General features: G+C 40.3%; 1 protein-coding gene across 1 annotated transcript; it reads left to right on the top strand.

Moving 5' to 3' along the window:
• The first annotated feature begins 847 nt into the window (after positions 1-847).
• ST8SIA3 (ST8 alpha-N-acetyl-neuraminide alpha-2,8-sialyltransferase 3) lies at positions 848-9,519 on the top strand. Its single transcript, XM_029579698.1, has 5 exons — positions 848-997; positions 2,027-2,192; positions 4,861-4,983; positions 5,780-6,337; positions 8,029-9,519. The coding sequence occupies exons 2-5, from the start codon at positions 2,029-2,031 to the stop codon at positions 8,309-8,311; spliced, it is 1,128 nt and encodes a 375-aa protein (XP_029435558.1). The 5' UTR covers positions 848-997; positions 2,027-2,028; the 3' UTR covers positions 8,312-9,519.
• Positions 9,520-17,926: the final 8,407 nt, after the last annotated feature.

The following is a 17,926-nucleotide window of genomic DNA, read 5'->3' as shown; positions in this document are numbered from 1 at the left end:
ACATTGATGCCCCAGGCATGTTTCCATTCACACACACACACACACACACACCCACGGCCCAGGCAGGTTCTCATTCACACATGCCTACCCCCCAGGCAGGTTCCCATTCACACACACACGCCTATGCCCCAGGCATGTTTCCAGACACACACACACACCCCAGGCAGGTTTCCATACACACACACACACCCACACACACCCAGAAACACCCCAGGCAGGTTACCATTCACATATACATCCGTCAAGTTCCCAAACACATCCACACATCCACCCCAGTCAGGTTCCCAAACACACACACACACATCCCAGTTTGGTTCCCAAACACACACACACACACCCACGGCCCAGGCAGGTTCTCATTCACACATGCCTACCCCCCAGGCAGGTTCCCATTCACACACACACGCCTATGCCCCAGGCATGTTTCCAGACACACACACACACCCCAGGCAGGTTTCCATACACACACACACACACCCAGAAACACCCCAGGCAGGTTACCATTCACATATACATCCGTCAAGTTCCCAAACACATCCACACATCCACCCCAGTCAGGTTCCCAAACACACACACACATCCCAGTTTGGTTCCCAAACACACACACACACACACACACACAAACTCCAGTTAGGTTCCCAAACACCCACCCCAATAAGGTTCCCAAACACCCCCGCCCAGCCAGGCTCTCTCATTCATTCACGCACACACATACCACCAAGAGCTATTTTGCTGCTCCTCCTTATGTGCCAGCCCTTGTGCACCTAGCACGTGCTCTAAGCTGAGCTTGTGATGCACAAGATCAGCATAGAGGCAGTGCTAGCCCCGCGAGATTTGAGTAGCGCGTGCCAGCGCAAAGAAAAAGAGGAAGAAGCTCCATTTCTCTTCGTCCACCGGAGGCCAGACGGGCTTCCTCTTCTTCTGACACTCTCCCTCGGGTGTGCTGCTGTGTGCAATTGCACGACTGTACACCCGATAGTGCTGGACCTGGGAAAGAGTACGGCTATAGGAGGCAACATTTACTTATGAATTTTGGAATGAGTCATGAAACTACTTGAGCTAAATTTTACTTATGAATTATGGAATGAGTCATGAAACTACTTGAGCTAAATTTTGGAACAACGCAGTTTTTCGTGTGTTTAAGATATTTAATTGATCTTTTCAAGCATACCTATCGCTCCTCTACTTGAAATAATTTATTTGATAAGATCTATAGCTTTGAATACATCACTAAATAATATATGATTTGGTTTGTAAGTCTGAGATATTTGCCAGCATGTTGTGAAAAAAAAACAGTTCCATGATTCATTTAAACCTTGCAAGGGGTCTCGGGCCACGTTTTAGCTCGTGCGCAGTTTTGCCTTTGTTTTTGACCCTCAGTTTGCACCGTACTCCAGTTCCCTGCCTTGAGGGGTGGGTGCACGAGATCACCGCCTTACTTGGGTGGGAGCCTTTTGCTGGTGTTACAGGGTGGGGGAGGTAGGAAGCCCATCCGCAGTTCAGGGGTTTAAACTTGGTGCAGATCATGCTGTAGCGGCTGGAGCCTCTGCTTGATTAAGCGTCCCTGCCGGCTGCTTATTTATGCGCTGCTCTCTATTGCTTTGTTCCCGCCCGCTGGATGCGGCGTTTGATGCTCCTGTTGAAGTCTGCACCAGTTTAAGGGCTGGGATTTTGTTTGTTTGTTTATTTTTTTCCAATTCTGCCCTGGAGTGCTTCTGTTGCTCTTTCTGAGCTCTGACACCTTTCCAGGCAGGTTAAGGGGATGACAGCAGCTCCATCTGAATTGAAATCCTGCAGAGAATGCGGGAGCATCTGAGCAAAGGCGCAGCAGCATTAGTGCAACCAGCTGCCATTTCATCACTACCATTCCACCCTCCATTTTATCTTTAATTCTTCTTTGCCCCCGGATCCCCCTTCCCCTTCCAGCCCCACCGTCTTCTCTCCTTCCTCCTCCTCACTCTTTGCGGTTTAAGCAGTGCTAACCCATGGACCCTTTTCTTGTTTCACTCACTCTTATTTTTCCCAGGGATGAGAATTTGCAAAATGGTCCGCATTGCTAGCATCTTGGGTTTGGTTATGCTAAGCGTTGCTTTGCTCATTCTATCATTGATCAGTTATGTGTCTCTGAAAAAGGATAACATCTTTGCGAGCCCTGGGGGGCCCAGAATGTACATGTTCCATGCTGGCTTTCGGTAAGTACCTGTATTCATCAGTATACATTGCAGTAATTTTTCATTCCATGTGTGTGTCACACTGCGTATTTTTTTCTTCCAATGTAATATTTGGTCATTAAAAACATGTGTACTGGGAAATAAGCTGTTTTCCTTTTCTTTTTTGGCTGAATTGCAGTCTTTTTGCATTTACTTTCGTAGCTGAGCAGGAAATGCTGAAGTTTAGCAGTGGTGACTGGCCGAGCTCTTTAAATATATTCCATAGGCACTATGAGGGCGTGATGCTTTCTCAGACCTGCTCCAGGGGGTCCAAGCATGTCCCAACAATTCAAGTCAAAATTATCAAGTTAACCCCCTAGGAGACGGGCTTGTATACCATGTTGAATCAGACTGGCCTAGCATTACAGATATTCATGCATTGTGTATGAGATCTCTCCTTTTAGAATCCTGGCCCTTTCAACTCCTGTAGTCCAACAGAATCTCCATCATGTTGGAGAGAAGACTTATGTTATCTATTTCTATTATTTTATTTATTTTAAAAATTTATATTCCACCTCTTCCAAGAAGGCTCTGTTCGGAGTGCATAACAATCTTGTATACATAAAATTACAATAACCCAATAATAAAAACAAATCTACCTCTTTCTGTTTGTTATCCATCATTGTTCCATGATCACATGTTGGGGCTAGTTCATTAAATGTCATTATTAGCATCTATGCCTACTCTAAATATCCAATTCAGTAAAGCATTAGCATGGGAGAAACCCGTGCTAAATATGGATTGCACTTAATATGCAAATAGGATGACAGTGAGCTCGTTAGCTATTACCCTATTCAGCACCAGCATGCCAATATTTAACACTAGAGGTAAGCTGAAACTTCATGGCTTCCCTCTCAATCTGAAGGCATCCTGGTGGAGTGCAAAGCCCCAGGGAGGTCTTCTCACATTTCCAAACAAGTACTGTCCAATACCCCTTCCGATGTTATCAGAAGGTTAGCCTACCATTCCAGAGACTACTGCATTCTTCACTGGCAGAAGTGAATGGAGAACCCTTCTGCTGGCCCTGCCACCATGCTGTGAGTGATGTCTCCTGGTGGCACTTCACAGTGTATTAGTCCAGATGGGATAGAGGAGATTTTCCCCCCCAAAAGTCTTATTTATTGATTAACAGATTTTGGATACGGGGGAATGTCCTTAGAGTGGCTTCTTCATTGATTGGGGTGGGAGTAGCCCAGAAGGCCTTATTTATGATTAGAAGGGATGTTAGGGGGGCAGGGAGGTGTCACCCGCAGGGGGTCTTAATCATTGATCAAGAGCTTGAAGGAGCCTGCGCTCATTGTTCAGGGGAGAGGGTGCCCCCAGAGGGACTTACTGATCAAAAGGGAGGGGGAAACAGCCCCCAGTGAGGCTTATTCATAAATCAGGTCTTTGGGAAAGGGTGGGAGGCCCTGGAGGGGCCCTCAACTTTGATCAGGGTGTGTGAACGGAAACCCTGGTACGCTCGGGCCCTTGCACTTTAGGATCTAGCAGATTCTGATATGAATAGCATGTGGTTGCTAAAAGGTCCGTGCTCCTTTTAGCATGGGCCTTTTAGTGATTGTATGCACTGCATGTTATTATCATAGTGAAGTGGATGCTAACCCCATTTTTTTGCATGTGCATGCTAAAAGCATTAAGCACCTCAGTGCTGAAATTGTTAGCATTCAGCTTAGTGACTTGGCCTCTTTATGTAGAAATGTGTGATGCGGCCTCTGATATATAGAAATGTGATGTGCTCAGGTGAGGGAAAGAAAGAGACTGAGGCACAGCAAGAAATGTAGTAATTCCTTTGGTACCAATGGCCACATTTCCCAGTTTTTTATTGTTCACCAGTGCACCTTGAAATTTACACTTAATTATTTGGCTATTCAATTTATTTTAAAAAATTGTATAAGCTGCACTGCCCTAAGTTCTGTGATCTGTTTCTCATCCATATTACAAATGGGTCAACCGGTGCTTTATACTGTCATAATGGATGGAGAATAAATTCTAAGGTTTTGATATCTAATTGGAAAGCTTGCTTATTTGTATAGAGCATGGAAAAGCACATCTCAGTAAGTTGCATTGTATTTGTGCTGCAACAAGAATATGCTGACTTAGTCATAGAGGTAAATTACTGCCTTCCCTTTCCAACTCTCTTTCCTCCCTCAAAGAAAATGTGTGCTTGTGGTGGAAAGAAAAGGAAGACGTTGTGCTTCTAGAGCTGAGGGAGAGGGGAATAGTGTTTGGAGGGAGAGGGGAGGATGAGGTCTAATCCAGGAAGTGCACTGTTCAGCCTGGCAGAGAGAGAGAGAGAGAGAGCGAGCTCTGTCCACGGTGCTGATTCAGATAACTTTATTGTCATGACAGTTTTTACATGTATTGCCAAAGAAATAAACAGAATGATTAGAATAAAGGTGGGGGGAGGAGAAAGGAATATACAACTATTTTGTAAGAATGTATTAATACCAGGGAATATGTGCTGTAAACAACATTTTTGTCTTTTTCGATAAAATCCACTGAATTGGTTTTGTGCCATGGTAGAGGTTTTTTCCTTTTGTATTTTGCTAACAGCTGCCTTCCCTCCAGCCCTTTAGGTTACCTAAAGCATAAAGAGCACTAAATGGAAATATTAAAAACATCCTCATTTATTTTATGTGCTGATTTTCAGGTCACAATTTGCAATGAAGTTTTTAGACCCTTCTTTTGTACCAATTACAAGCTCCTTGACTCAGGAGTTACAGGAAAAACCTGCCAGATGGATATTTAACAGAACAGTTTTCTTACAGCAAAGGTGAGCTACCAGAAGTAGTCAGAATGCTGTTACTTAAATCTAGCATGATGGTAAATTCTGTAACATTTCTAGTTTGGTATGGAAAGGTGTTCTCGTGTCTGAATACAACCTATTCTTTGGCATTGCAATGACTTCAAGGGACCAGTTGTAAGCAGTCACAGTATTGAAAACGCTCTAAGAGTCCTGCCTTGATGAGGAATTTAGATGTACATTTAGTTTAGAATCTTTGATTTTGCATAATATGTAACAGAGAGCTTAATAAAGTAGACACAATTATTTCTAGTATGGAAATTTATTTGCCTTGCTGTATTTAATTATTTTGGTCATTGTTTGCTTTGTGTTTTGTCTTTAGGCATGCCAAACATCCAGCATTACCCATGCTATCCATTGCAATCCACATAAGCAATTCAATATTAAGACAAACACGATAGAATGCAAATATTTTCAAACACAATGTCTAGCATTCTATAATTTTTTTTTTTTATATAACTGATAAAACTTGCAACCCAAGTTGCTAGCTAGGAAATTAATTTGACCTCTAGACTAGGACAATGGTAGCCAAAGAATTTTAGTCTGGGGGAAAAAAAGAACAAGAGAAAAAAACATTCAGGTCTCAGCCTGTTCACAGTTTATAAGTTATGTATGGACTGTTGTTTATTTTATTATATGTTTTATGCTTGTTAATTACAAACTGTTTTATGTTTATTTTATGTGATCTGCTAAGCACAATATTTTCTGATATTGGAAAAATATAAAAACTTTAATAAATTAATTTTAATGAAACTTTTTTTTTCAGGCAAGAAATTCTTCAGAACGTTGACATCATCAAGAATTTTTCTTTGACCAAGAATAGTGTCCGGTTAGGACAACTGATGCACTATGATTATTCCAGTCATAAATATGTTTTCTCCATTAGCAATAACTTTCGATCACTGCTTCCAGATGTATCGCCTATCTTGCACAAACACTATAACATTTGTGCTGTGGTTGGAAACAGTGGGATCCTCACAGGGAGCCAGTGTGGGCAAGAAATAGATAAATCTGATTTTGTTCTTCGCTGTAACTTTGCTCCAACCGAGGCTTTCCAAAAAGATGTTGGAATTAAAACCAACCTCACCACCTTCAACCCAAGCATCCTGGAAAAGTACTACAACAACCTCTTGACTATCCAAGATCGTAACAACTTTTTTCTAAGTTTGAAAAAGCTTGATGGATCCATTCTTTGGATCCCAGCTTTCTTTTTCCACACTTCAGCTACTGTAACAAGGACATTAGTTGACTTTTTTGTTGAACATCGAGGACAGTTAAAAGTGCAGTTGGCTTGGCCTGGAAATATAATGCAACACGTCAACAGGTGTGTATGTGTGTGTGTGTGTGTGTGTGTGTGTTTATTGCACATTAGCCAAGGATATAAAAATGCATTCACAGTTGAGTTTACGTGCATTGTAAGAATATAAGCCTGTACATTAATAACTTGAAACATCACATATAGTAATAGCTATGGCTAAGCTGGATTTATTAGAAAAAAAAGTTCTTCAAAGTTGAAGATGTTTACTCCTGAGGGAATTCTGCGCACAAAAACTTAAAATTCTGCAAACTTTATATTGGTCAAAATAACACAATGTACATGACAGTCATAAGAACATAAGAAATTGCCATGCTGGGTCAGACCAAGGGTCCATCAAGCCCAGCATCCTGTTTCCAACAGAGGCCAAACCAGGCCTCAAGAACCTGGCAATTACCCAAACACTAAGAAGATCCCATGCTACTGATGCAATTAATAGCAGTGGCTATTCCCTAAGTAAACTTGATTTATAGCAGTTAATGGACTTCTCCTCCAAGAACTTATCCAAACCTTTTTTGAACTCTGCTACACTAACTGCACTAACCACATCCTCTGGCAACAAATTCCAGAGCTTTATTGTGCTTTGAGTGAAAAATGATTTTCTCCGATTAGTCTTAAATGTGCTACTTGCTAACTTCATGGAATGCCTCCTAGTCCTTCTATTATTCGAAAGTGTAAATAACCGAGTCCCTTTTTCGTACACATGAGCTCCCACACATACACACTCCTTCACAATCTCCTCATATAGGCTCCCTCTCTTACCTCCCATGCTCTCTCTCACACCCTCCTGCTCTCTCTCACCCTCCCCTCCCCCACACCCCTCTCTCTCTCACACACACACATTTCTCTCAACAGCATGCTGCGAATGGAGCACATCCCGCGGGATGCGCTCCGCTGCAAAGATGAAGGCCTGGGCGCGCCATTCGCGGCACACAGGGGGGCCTTCTTTGCCGCGAGCAGAGCACACTCCATTCGCACTACATGAGGGCTTTCCATTTCGCCACGAATGGTGCACCCAGGCCTTCACGAACGGAGCGTGCCTGCAGCACACATGGGACGCGCTCCGTTTGCGGCATGCCGGGGTCTCCTCTGCTGTTTTCTGCGCAGAAAATAGCAATTCTGCGCAGTGGGGGAATTCTGCGCCAATTCTGCTCTCTGCAGTAGCGCAGAATTCCCCCAGGACTAGAAGTTGATGCTTTCCTTAGTTAACAGATGAAATGTGTTTCAATGTCTTGACAATAGTATTTACTAAGCGGCAATAATGATAGTTTTGTTTTTACAAGTTGCATTTTACCACTCTAACCATATTATTTCGGAAACAGGTATCATCAAGTCTTTCTTATTTTTAGAGAATGTTGCTGTACCTTTTTATAAGCACAAAAACTGCTTTTGCAGGGGAGAAAGGAGGGATGATGCAGTTACATTTGTGTAACAGCAGAAAGATGTGAAAACGTTCCTGAGGTCACATCAGTAGAAAAACTCAAATTTAAGCATCCTCCGTTCCTAGTCATGCATTTTAAGTACAATACCACACCTTTCTCCCGTATGATATTGATGATGCTATGGTTTGAATATGAATGATTGCTTTTTAATAGCATTTAGCTGTCACGGCTTCCAGATATTGAAATTCTGTTTGGTTGCACGATGTCTGTTGCCTGCATTTTATGTCAGTGTGTGGTTTTTTCTTTTGTCCCCCCCAGGTACTGGAAAAAGAAGCACTTGGCTCCAAAGCGACTCAGCACAGGTATTCTCATGTACACCCTTGCTTCTGCAATCTGTGAAGAGATTCACTTGTATGGATTTTGGCCATTTGGATGGGATCCCAACACTGGGAAAGACCTTCCCTATCACTACTATGACAAAAAAGGGACAAAGTTTACTACAAAGTGGCAGGAATCCCATCAGCTGCCAGCAGAGTTTAAGCTGCTGTACAAAATGCACGGTGAAGGACTAACCAAGCTGGTGTTGTCTCATTGTTCATAAAAACAAAAAGCCTTAAAGTGCCAAATGATTGTTAAAAGTGCCCAAAAAAAATTTGAACATTCATTAGAGTTGAATACTAAATTATCATCCATAACAGTGTATTATTATGGCCTTTCTCACCGTTTGTGAGGTTTTTAGACAAAAAACAAAATGGTTGGGCAGGAGAAAAAAATGTAAAGATGTTTTAAAATGTTTGACAAATGTTTGCAATTGTAAATCTACTATCAAGTTTGCATTTTGAAGCACAGTATTTTCATATAGGAGGGTTTAGCACTAAATTAATCTTCAGACTTTGCATTTGAATATTTCATTATGATTAGCATTGAGACCATTGGAGGAAGACATTTTTTGCTTAGTGCCCAACTTGTACTCGATCCCCATGGTTAATGTGAAAAAGCTACAAAGCAAATTCATTGTTGTCATATGCAAGGTACCCCAAAAGGGGCTCATTGAGTAGCCCTGATTTGCACATTTTCATATTTTGCTTATCTGTTCTAGAAACAATAAAAATGTTGCTGTTTAAAGTATGGAGGATGGCTTAACTTCTGCATATGGTATATGAATTGCTACGGTAATTGTTTTGTTTTAATTGACGTTTTAGATGATTTTTGCCAGGAAAAGCACTGATTTTATTTGGCTTCTGTTTCTGTGGCACACAGGCCTCTGTCATCTTGAGTATGTGATCATCTAGCGTTACCTCACCCTGACCAATCTTGGAAGGGGCACAGACCAATGGAGCTCTCACTACCTCTACATAAAAACTCCAGAATATTTAGCCACTTTGACCTGCAAGTCTTGATGCTTCTATATAACTCTTTGCTCCATGGAGTATACTCCCCTCAGGTCCACATGCTTTTACAGCAGGTTAAACTGCACTCTGTACTCTCCAGGGTCGGTGAACCTGCTGCACTGCCAGCAACAGGAAATCTAAAAAAGGGGGAAAAAAAACATAACCAGACCTTTTGAGGTCATACCCAAACCTATCCCTTCCATAGTGTAGCACAGTGTGCCACATTTAGAATGCAAGGAGTTGAAGAGCTGAAAGAGATTTCTATCAGTAATAAGTATATTTGTTTTGACCCAGCTCAGAAACAGCTATATTAATGTTTCCAAGTGTTGGCCCCCCAAGGCAGTATCCTGAAAGCTTAAAGGCACTTAGTAAGTTTTCAGAAACCTAACACCTTTTGAAACCATTATTTAAAACCACACAATCCAGTATGTATAGTGCATATACCACCAACAAATTATAATGTTTGGTACATATGATGGGGGTATAATAAGTACAGCGCATTATGATGTTTCCAAAACTGGCATTTATGCATTAGAGATGAAATGTCAATACAGTTATAGATACCGGGGGAAAAAATATGCAACACCTTTTTCAGTGTGCAGAAACTCTAAAATGATTTCTAAAATAAGCATAGAACAAACAAATGATTATTCCTCAGTGGTAGTGGGAGCACTAAGAAAACTGCATGAAAGAATGAAATTTTTTTTAGCTGAGACAGAGTTTAAGATTGCTTTGCAATCTAGCTCCTGTGAATTATGTTCCTGGTTTAGGAGCTGCACTATGCAAAGTCTCTAAGGCAAGAGAAGAATGAAAACGGGCATAGAGAGCATACCCGAAGTGCCCAAACATGACTGAGTAAGAATGTGTTCAATTAACCGATAGTCCATGGTTGAGCTCCTAGTTGCCTGTTAGCTTAAGAGGAGTAGATACCACGCCTTTTCTTACTGCCAATATGGCATCATCAGTCTATTGGAAAACTTGTGTTTTCCTCTTAATTTAACTTTTCATTCTAAATAATCTGGCCATGAAGCTTCTACCAAATGCTGGTTAGACTCTCAATATCCTTTTTCTAGTACTATAGCTGCAATTTCAGACTACTAATGGGAAGGAAGCATAGAAACATGACGGCATCTTGCCCATCTAGTCTGCCTAACTGTCCAGTTTATCAAGCATATTTTCCCTGAAGCCTATCATTTTGCTAAGCTAGAGACAGCAATAGCATACACTATCGTTCTTTATAAGTTCATGGAGAAATTTAGTTTGTTTGTTTTTGTTTTTTTTAACTTGAACATAAAGGTAATAAAGGAGAATTAAGATGCCAGATAATATGAACGTAATATAGCCCTCAATTCCTACCTTCTATTATTTTCATGTCATTTTTCTGTGTTCACTAAAAGGGGAATTTTAAAAGCTAGACTCGTGCCAAAATTGTGAGATGGGCACACATCTAGCGCATGCGCATGTCCACCTAATTTTTAGACGTCACCCACATATGCGCACAAGTACCGATGCGTGCTTATCTTGCATCGGGGGGGGGGGGGAGGGGCAGGGCATGGGCATGGGCGTTCCTTGCAGTGCTAAGAGAGAATGCACATGTTTGGGTATGGGCCCAGGTATATTCCAGTGCAAAGTTGTTTCTGCTGTGGATGAGGTGTAAATCTGAATAAAACTTTCCAGCCATCTATAGGGGTGCTTGAGGGGTCTGAGTTAACTGGGGGGAGTGCAGGCTAAAGAACCAAGAGGGTCTGGAGGACCTAGCTGTAGACTGGGCAGACTGGTGGATGAACTGGTGAAACTGGCCATGGGCTGGACGCGCGCCTGTTATAAAATTCCTCCAGCTCAAAGCTGAATTTACGCTGCTGTGGAAGCTTAAACTTAGGCACATGCATACACGCCCCCAACCTGTTGTTTTTTTTTAACAGATTCATGTGCACGATATAAAATTTCAGTGCATCTGGCCACACACCCATATACATGTGTATATGGGCACCCATCGCCCATTTTAAAGCCACCATCTAAAACAGTAACGTTTTAAACAGGCGCACATGTGCATGTGTTCGTGGACCCTCATCCATAGACGCGTGCACTTTTATAATATATGTGCGCATATTATAATATAGATTGGGTGCGTGTAAATGTGCGTGCGGTTTTAAATGGATGTGCGCACAAATCGCACATCTGCCGCATAAGTGGGGGAATTTTTGCAAGGGACTCACGTCAGTGCTATTTGCCATTTTCTCAGTTCGTTCCCAGTTTGCCCAGTTTAGGGATAGCACTTGCAAACACCCCTAATTTAGTAGCCTCCCTTCCCCCCTGTTAGCCCTGACCCTTAAAACCCCACTGACTTAATTTTTGCGGCAGGAGACCCTGGCGCATGCAAGGATGCATAAGTTATGCGCAAATTTCTTGGCCAGGCCCCGCCCCTTTTCGGTAACTTTTCATTTGTGCACGCAGTGGGAGATAACGCACTTCCTCGGTTGGTTTTTTTTTGTGGCAAAAACCTACAGCCTCAATTCTCATGAGGCTGTAGGTTTTTGCCACATGAAAATCTTATGAATCTTCTAAATGTATTTATAACAATCATATTTACAGTTTCAAATAGCTCCTTAGTATTGATTTTTAGTTCTAATAGTTTTCAGTTTTAAGGGGTAAATTTTCAAAGATTAGGCACTTTTTATACACACGAAAATAGTTAATCCAACTAAATCAGCTATATTCAGGGAAGCAGACTTAACCACCTGAAAGTACACATGTATTCTATAGCAAATGTACTTTTCACTGTCTAGAATTCTAGGTGGAGGGAGATATACTTTGTATTTCCAAAAATGTGTTCATGTTGTAGGCGTAAAAACATAGAACATGAAAGTCGATAAAGCCCTTATGGCCCATCCAGTCTGCCCATCCACATTTCCTTCCTTACACATTTTGTTATGTTAGCAAAAGTTTACTGCACTGTACTGAATACAGTGTGGAGAGTACACTTTCAGAAGATTACGAGCCAAATAGTTGGTCCAGAGGGTAGCTATTAAAATGGTCAACGATCTTCATAATAAAGCATATAGAGAAGAGCAGTCTAGTAGCTAAAGAAGCAGACTGTGAACCAGGGAAGCCGGGGTCAAATCATGCTGACACTCCTTGTGACCTTGGGCAGGTCACTTTACCCTACATTGCCTCAGGTACAAATTTAGGGGTATATTTACTAAGGTTTTCTCCCATTATGTATCTGTAGAAAAAAAATGCTTAGAAAATTGGCTGACAGGTCATGAAAAGTGCCATATAAATCGAAAATTATTATTCAGTGCTTTCTAGATAAATTTAAGTGGGTAAATCACATCCCTAAAGTTACCCAGGCAGGTCTGGCTGAATATCCCTGCTTCAGTTACTCAAGTAACTTCCTGCTCACTACGCCACTCTATTTGGACTTCATGGTGTTTATTCCTGAGAGGTTTATACTAATTTATTGCTTATATAATTTATATAATGTTGGTCACCCTCCATCTTTCAAAAAAATATTAGTACTGACTTTTTTGGAGTATTTATTGATTTTCATTTTCTTGGAGTCTACCCTTTAGTATACCATCATAAAATACAATAAAAACAATTTTTACACGAGACACACAGACTGCGTGGTTCTACGCATGTCACACAGGTACATGGCCTAGCCTCTGTGTGTGTGAAAGGAACTGGGTGTGTAAAAATATATGTACTTTGGAATTGCACATGAACTTTTATGCACGCTGCATTACTGCACATGTACATCTATCCTCTGGGGAAAGTCAGTATGCTGTTATACAGCGTGCATATTTTCAATTACCAAAAAATGGTGCTTGTCCAGGGGTGAGGGTGGGATGGAGATTGGAGGAGTGAATACATATGCATAAATGCCTTTATTTTCCCCTGATGGTTCTTACATTAGGTAATAATATAGAATGCACAATTTCTGTCTTCAAATATTGCTGAAACTCATCTGCCACAACAAATTGTAGGATGGTATGTTTACCCCTCCTAAAACAAGAAGCTTACAGGTACATCTTAACTTTTATAAATGAAAAGTTCATAAAAGCTCATTTAAAGAAGGACAATAAATCCTGTTCTATCCAGGCCATTGCATGTATTTACTGTAAATGATAGTTTTTGGTGATAAGTAGCTTCATTAGCTTTCTTAGTCAGATGCCAGAGTCCTCCTTAACTTGTAATTAGTTATACTAATGAAGATACGCATTGCTAATTTGAAGGGTAATATATGCATCTTAAAGTTTGAAATTGCTTTCATCATAACTCGTACCTTTTATAGCTTGTTTTTTTCAATTGCATGAACCCATTGAGTAGATTAAAAGGATTTAAGATATTAATCTATAGAACTTCAGAATATCCTAATAAGATGACACCCTGATCTATAGTAGGATGCAATTAATACAAATCCCCCTCCCCCACTTTCTGTAGTTGCTTCTCATAGAAATCTGCATTTTTAAGTCAGCACTATGCCAGAAATTTGTCTTACAAAACTCTGATTTTACTTAAGGTAAATAGAAGAGTGCCAGAGAGAAACTCATTTTAAAAATGAAAGCCCTTTCCATGCAGTAGGGAGTTTAGTTGCACAGCCACTAAAATGGTAAAACAGTGTGTCTGGCTTTTCTAGGCCATGCATGAATTCTCCAATTCAAAACTTGTCAAATATTTCAAAAAAGAGACTGCAAGGAACTGTTCTCAGGCAGCTTTATTTTATGGATCACTTTTCTAGACTTCGTGCTATATAAAACCATCCTAAATGTGTATCCTTACGTTGCATCTCATTAGTTATCCTACTGTGGGCCAGAGCACAAACTTTCCATCCAAAAAAGTAAATTTTACTAAAATTGGATATGGTGAATCCAAGGTTAAATCCAGGATATCCACTGGGATGTGTATAGTGAGGTTTCCAATACACAGACCATCTGGCTTTCTTTCTTCCATGTCTTAACAAGACCTGAACATTTCCAAAAGCAGAGGTGGTGCTCTTTCTTCAGAGAGATTAACTGCATCCTCCCTATGGAGTTGAAACATAGTTTTAATTTTGGCCATCATAATAATGTTCCCCATCAAACTGCATGCTGATGACATGGTTTGCATTTTTTTTTGAAGTATATAAACCAGTACAGAGAAGCAAGCTATTATGTGATCAACTATAGCTGATCATAGTTCAAATGTAAAACATGTAGGAACTGCAGAAAATAAGTCTTATCTTTTTTATAGTGCTACTAGACATATGCAGCCCTGAACAATAGTGATAAATATTTAGGTACAATGAGCCCTTGGCCATAAAAGCATACAATCTAAGGAACTGATTTTCAAAAGCATTTACCTGCTTGCAAAGTGAGCTTTTGAAAATTGCTACAATATATGCCATTGAATTATTGAATTGTTCATAGGACTTACCCGAGTAACTGCCCATTACACATGTAAATGGCTTTTGAAAATTGCTATGATAGTATGTTACTTTTATGTGCATAACTCCTTTGACAGTTCACCTGTAAGGGGGTACCTGAGACAATGGTAGATAGTGACTTGGCCAAGGTCTCAAAGAGTGACACTAGGAGAAACAGGTTTTGAATTCTGGTTTCCTTGAGTCTCAGCCCATTGCTCTAAGTTTTTATACTTCATTTCCTTTGCCCCTGTTATCTTTATTTATTTATTTATTTATTTAATGCTTTTTTTTTTATACCAGCATTCATGATACAGATCATATCATGCCGGTTTACAAGGAACCAGGGTTAAAACAGTTAAAACAGCATTAATGTAACGGAGAAAGACAAAAGTTACAATAAAACAAGGGTAATGGAACTTGGGGAAGAGGAGGCCAGAGCGAAAGGAACTCGTTGATTATAACAAATTATATACAGTGTACTGAGTGTTAGGCAATGGTAGTTAGGGTGGACCTGTGCTTAAGGAAAGGCTTGTTGAAATAACCATGTCTTGATTCTTTTTCTGAAAGTCAAAAGGCAGGGTTCCTGTATGAACTCCGGGGGAATAGAGTTCGATATGTTTGGTCCTGCTGTAGAGAAGGTCCGTTCTCTAGTGGCTAGATGATGGGTGAATTTGGTTGGGGGTCGTGTAGGAAACCTCTGTAAGCTTCTCTGACAGGTCTTGATGAGATGTGGAGTCTGACAGAGAATTGAAGGTCAATGGGTACTTGGTTGTGGATGGCTTTGTGAATGATGGTGAGGGACTTGTGTAAAATTCTAAAGCTTATTGGTAGCCAATGTAAATTTCTGAGAATGGGCGTGATGTGGTCTTTTCTGCCAGTGTTTAAGATTTTTGCCACCGCATTTTGAAGCATCTGAAGAGGTTTGGTGGAGGAGGCTGGGAGATCTAGCAAAATGGAGTTGCAGTAGTCTATCTTGGAGAATAGAATGGCTTGGAGGACAGTTCTGAAGTCGTGAAAGTGCAGAAGCGGTTTGATTCTTTTTAGCACCTGCAGTTTATAGAAGCATTCCTTGGCTATGTTACTGATGAATTTTTTTAAATTCAGACGATTGTCAATTAATACTCCCAGATATCTAGCTTGGGTGACAAGGGTGTAGGGGTGTGTCAGTTGAGGGTCTCCCTGTCCGGAGAAATGAGGAGAATTTCGGTCTTGGCTGAGTTGAGTATCAGGTTTAGGTTGGTGAGGAGGAGGTTGATCTCTTGGAGGCAATTGTCCCAGTACTTGAGGGTTTTTTCAATGGATTCGGTTATGGGGATAAGGATCTTAGCTTTATACAACCTCTGCACTGGCATCCCTTTATATACCGGTATTTCCTCACAGAAAAGGGGCCCCAGCAAAGAGAGACAGGCCCTGCTGGGCAATACATGGTTCTATCCGGCTTCAAGAGAAGGAAGGACTATGGTCTGGGTCCTTGCATCACTCTGGAGCTCTCTGGCTTTCTATTATGCCCACTCACTTTAGGTTACATCTTCTTGCAAAATGTCTGGAGGCCAACAGCAGAGGCATCCTCTTCAAACCAACTACCATGATAGAATGCATTCTATGCCCTTCCCTTCTCAGCAGGCCATGAGCATCACCTTATTGATGCTTGAAGCCTTGTCTGTTCCAAGGGAGAGAGAGATGGGATTTTGGTATGAAAGTATGCACTGCTAAGTACTGGACCCATCTCTTACATTTTCTGTTGAGCCTTTCAGCAATACATTTAGGGTAAAGTTCATGGAATATTCTGAGGTTCAGATACACTTAAAAAAAATTGTGATTTTTTTTTTGGAAATTCCACCCATAATCCATAAACTTGACAAAAGCAAGGTTTTGCTGAATTGTAAAAATTAAAATCAAAGAAAATATTGCAATTACCAAAACTTTACCCACAGGCAAATACCCAGATTACAGGCAAGGTCTGTGATCATGATTCAGAATTGCCCATTATTGACCCGTAAACACCAATCCCTTCCCTTTTTACTTCTGCCCATCCTTAGATGGTTAAATTGAAAGTAGTTCTTTTCCAAAAAGGAGGACAGATGGGATATCCTCTGACGTTGCATTCACCAATGCAGCTGTGTTAGTTGTCTGTCTAAAAGAGAGGGCTAGACCATCCCCCTCTACCTTGTCTTCCTTCACCAACTAACACCATGCGCTCACCAGTGCTCAAATATGTCTGAAATCTTCTGGTCTAGCTTAATAGGCAAGACCCATTAAACAACTGTTTATATCATCTTAGCTAAAAATAAGACTTTGACTATTTCTTCAATAACTTCTCCCAGAAATCATTCTATGGCTATACATAATTTTATGGTTATCATTTCTTGCTTTCTTTTATTTTGAAATGAATCCTCCTGTTCTGTCTAGAATAAAACAATATAACTTAAGCTTCCAATTTTCTGTTTTAAAAATAAAGCAGCCTGACTGCTTTTAATTGCACTTTCTGGTGGCTCAAATGAATAAAGACAAAGTTTTTCAAATTGAGCCTAGACTCATATCCCAAAATCCAAACAAGGAAGCTTGACCCCTAGCCCTAGACACATAGTCCCAAATAAAATTCTAGAGGCATGTCCCTGAATAAAAGACCCAGAGCTGCCTCACTATCACAGGGACTCATGCCAAGACCTCACAGCTGTAGCTTAAGAATCATTACCTTAAACAAGGCCTTGGATTACTGGTCTCAGACCTGGGACAAGAGTCAAACTTCCAGTCTGAAAATTTACAAGATTCGAGTAGTAATTTCAGAGCCCAAGCTGTAATGTATATGTAAAAAAAAAAAAATGGGTGAATTTTCTTTTTTTTTTTTTTAATTTATTCTTTATTCAGTTTTCATTCAAAAAGCAACTTTTAAACAAAAATATACATAGGTAATATTGATACAATAAGATACCACTCAAAAATAATAATAATACATAACATAACAAACATCTTGTATCTCAATTACACCACCAATAATTATGGGGGAGAAAACATATTTTTTAAATATTGAGAATCATAATTAGTATTGAGAGGAGAGAGGGTATTTAATTCTTTTAACCATCTACATTACCACCTTCTACATTTTTATCTTGTAAAAATGTCTCCAAATGTAGTGGATCTGAGAAACTATACTTGTTTCCTTGAAATATTACATAACAAATACTAGGATATCTTAAAAAGAAGCTAGCACCAATTGCAAGCAATTTACATTTCAAGGAGAGGAAATGTCTCCTCTTAGCCTGTGTGGCTCTTGAGACATCAGGAAACATAAATATTCTCTGACCACAAAAATTAAGATATTTATGTTTGAGAAAATCTCTAAACAACCTATCTTTGTCAGATTCAAATTGTAGGGATACAAATAGGGTAGCTCTTTTCTGTATAAGATCTATAGATTCCT

The sequence above is a fragment of the Rhinatrema bivittatum genome, chromosome 1, assembly GCF_901001135.1.
Source record: "Rhinatrema bivittatum chromosome 1, aRhiBiv1.1, whole genome shotgun sequence".
NCBI lineage: Eukaryota > Metazoa > Chordata > Amphibia > Gymnophiona > Rhinatrematidae > Rhinatrema > Rhinatrema bivittatum.
Note: the sequence above shows the minus strand (reverse complement) of the source record. Positions and strands in the feature narration are given on the sequence as shown.

What these genes read in the sequence shown, in the direction of transcription:
- ST8SIA3 (XM_029579698.1), top strand. Translation starts at nt 2,029, where the DNA reads ATGAGAATTTGCAAAATGGTCCGCATTGCTAGCATCTTGGGTTTGGTT. An exon ending in ACAGTTTTCTTACAGCAAAG is followed by an intron (nt 4,984 to 5,779) that starts GTGAGCTACCAG and finishes TTTTTTTTTCAG; the next exon opens with GCAAGAAATTCTTCAGAACG. An exon ending in ATAATGCAACACGTCAACAG is followed by an intron (nt 6,338 to 8,028) that starts GTGTGTATGTGT and finishes TGTCCCCCCCAG; the next exon opens with GTACTGGAAAAAGAAGCACT.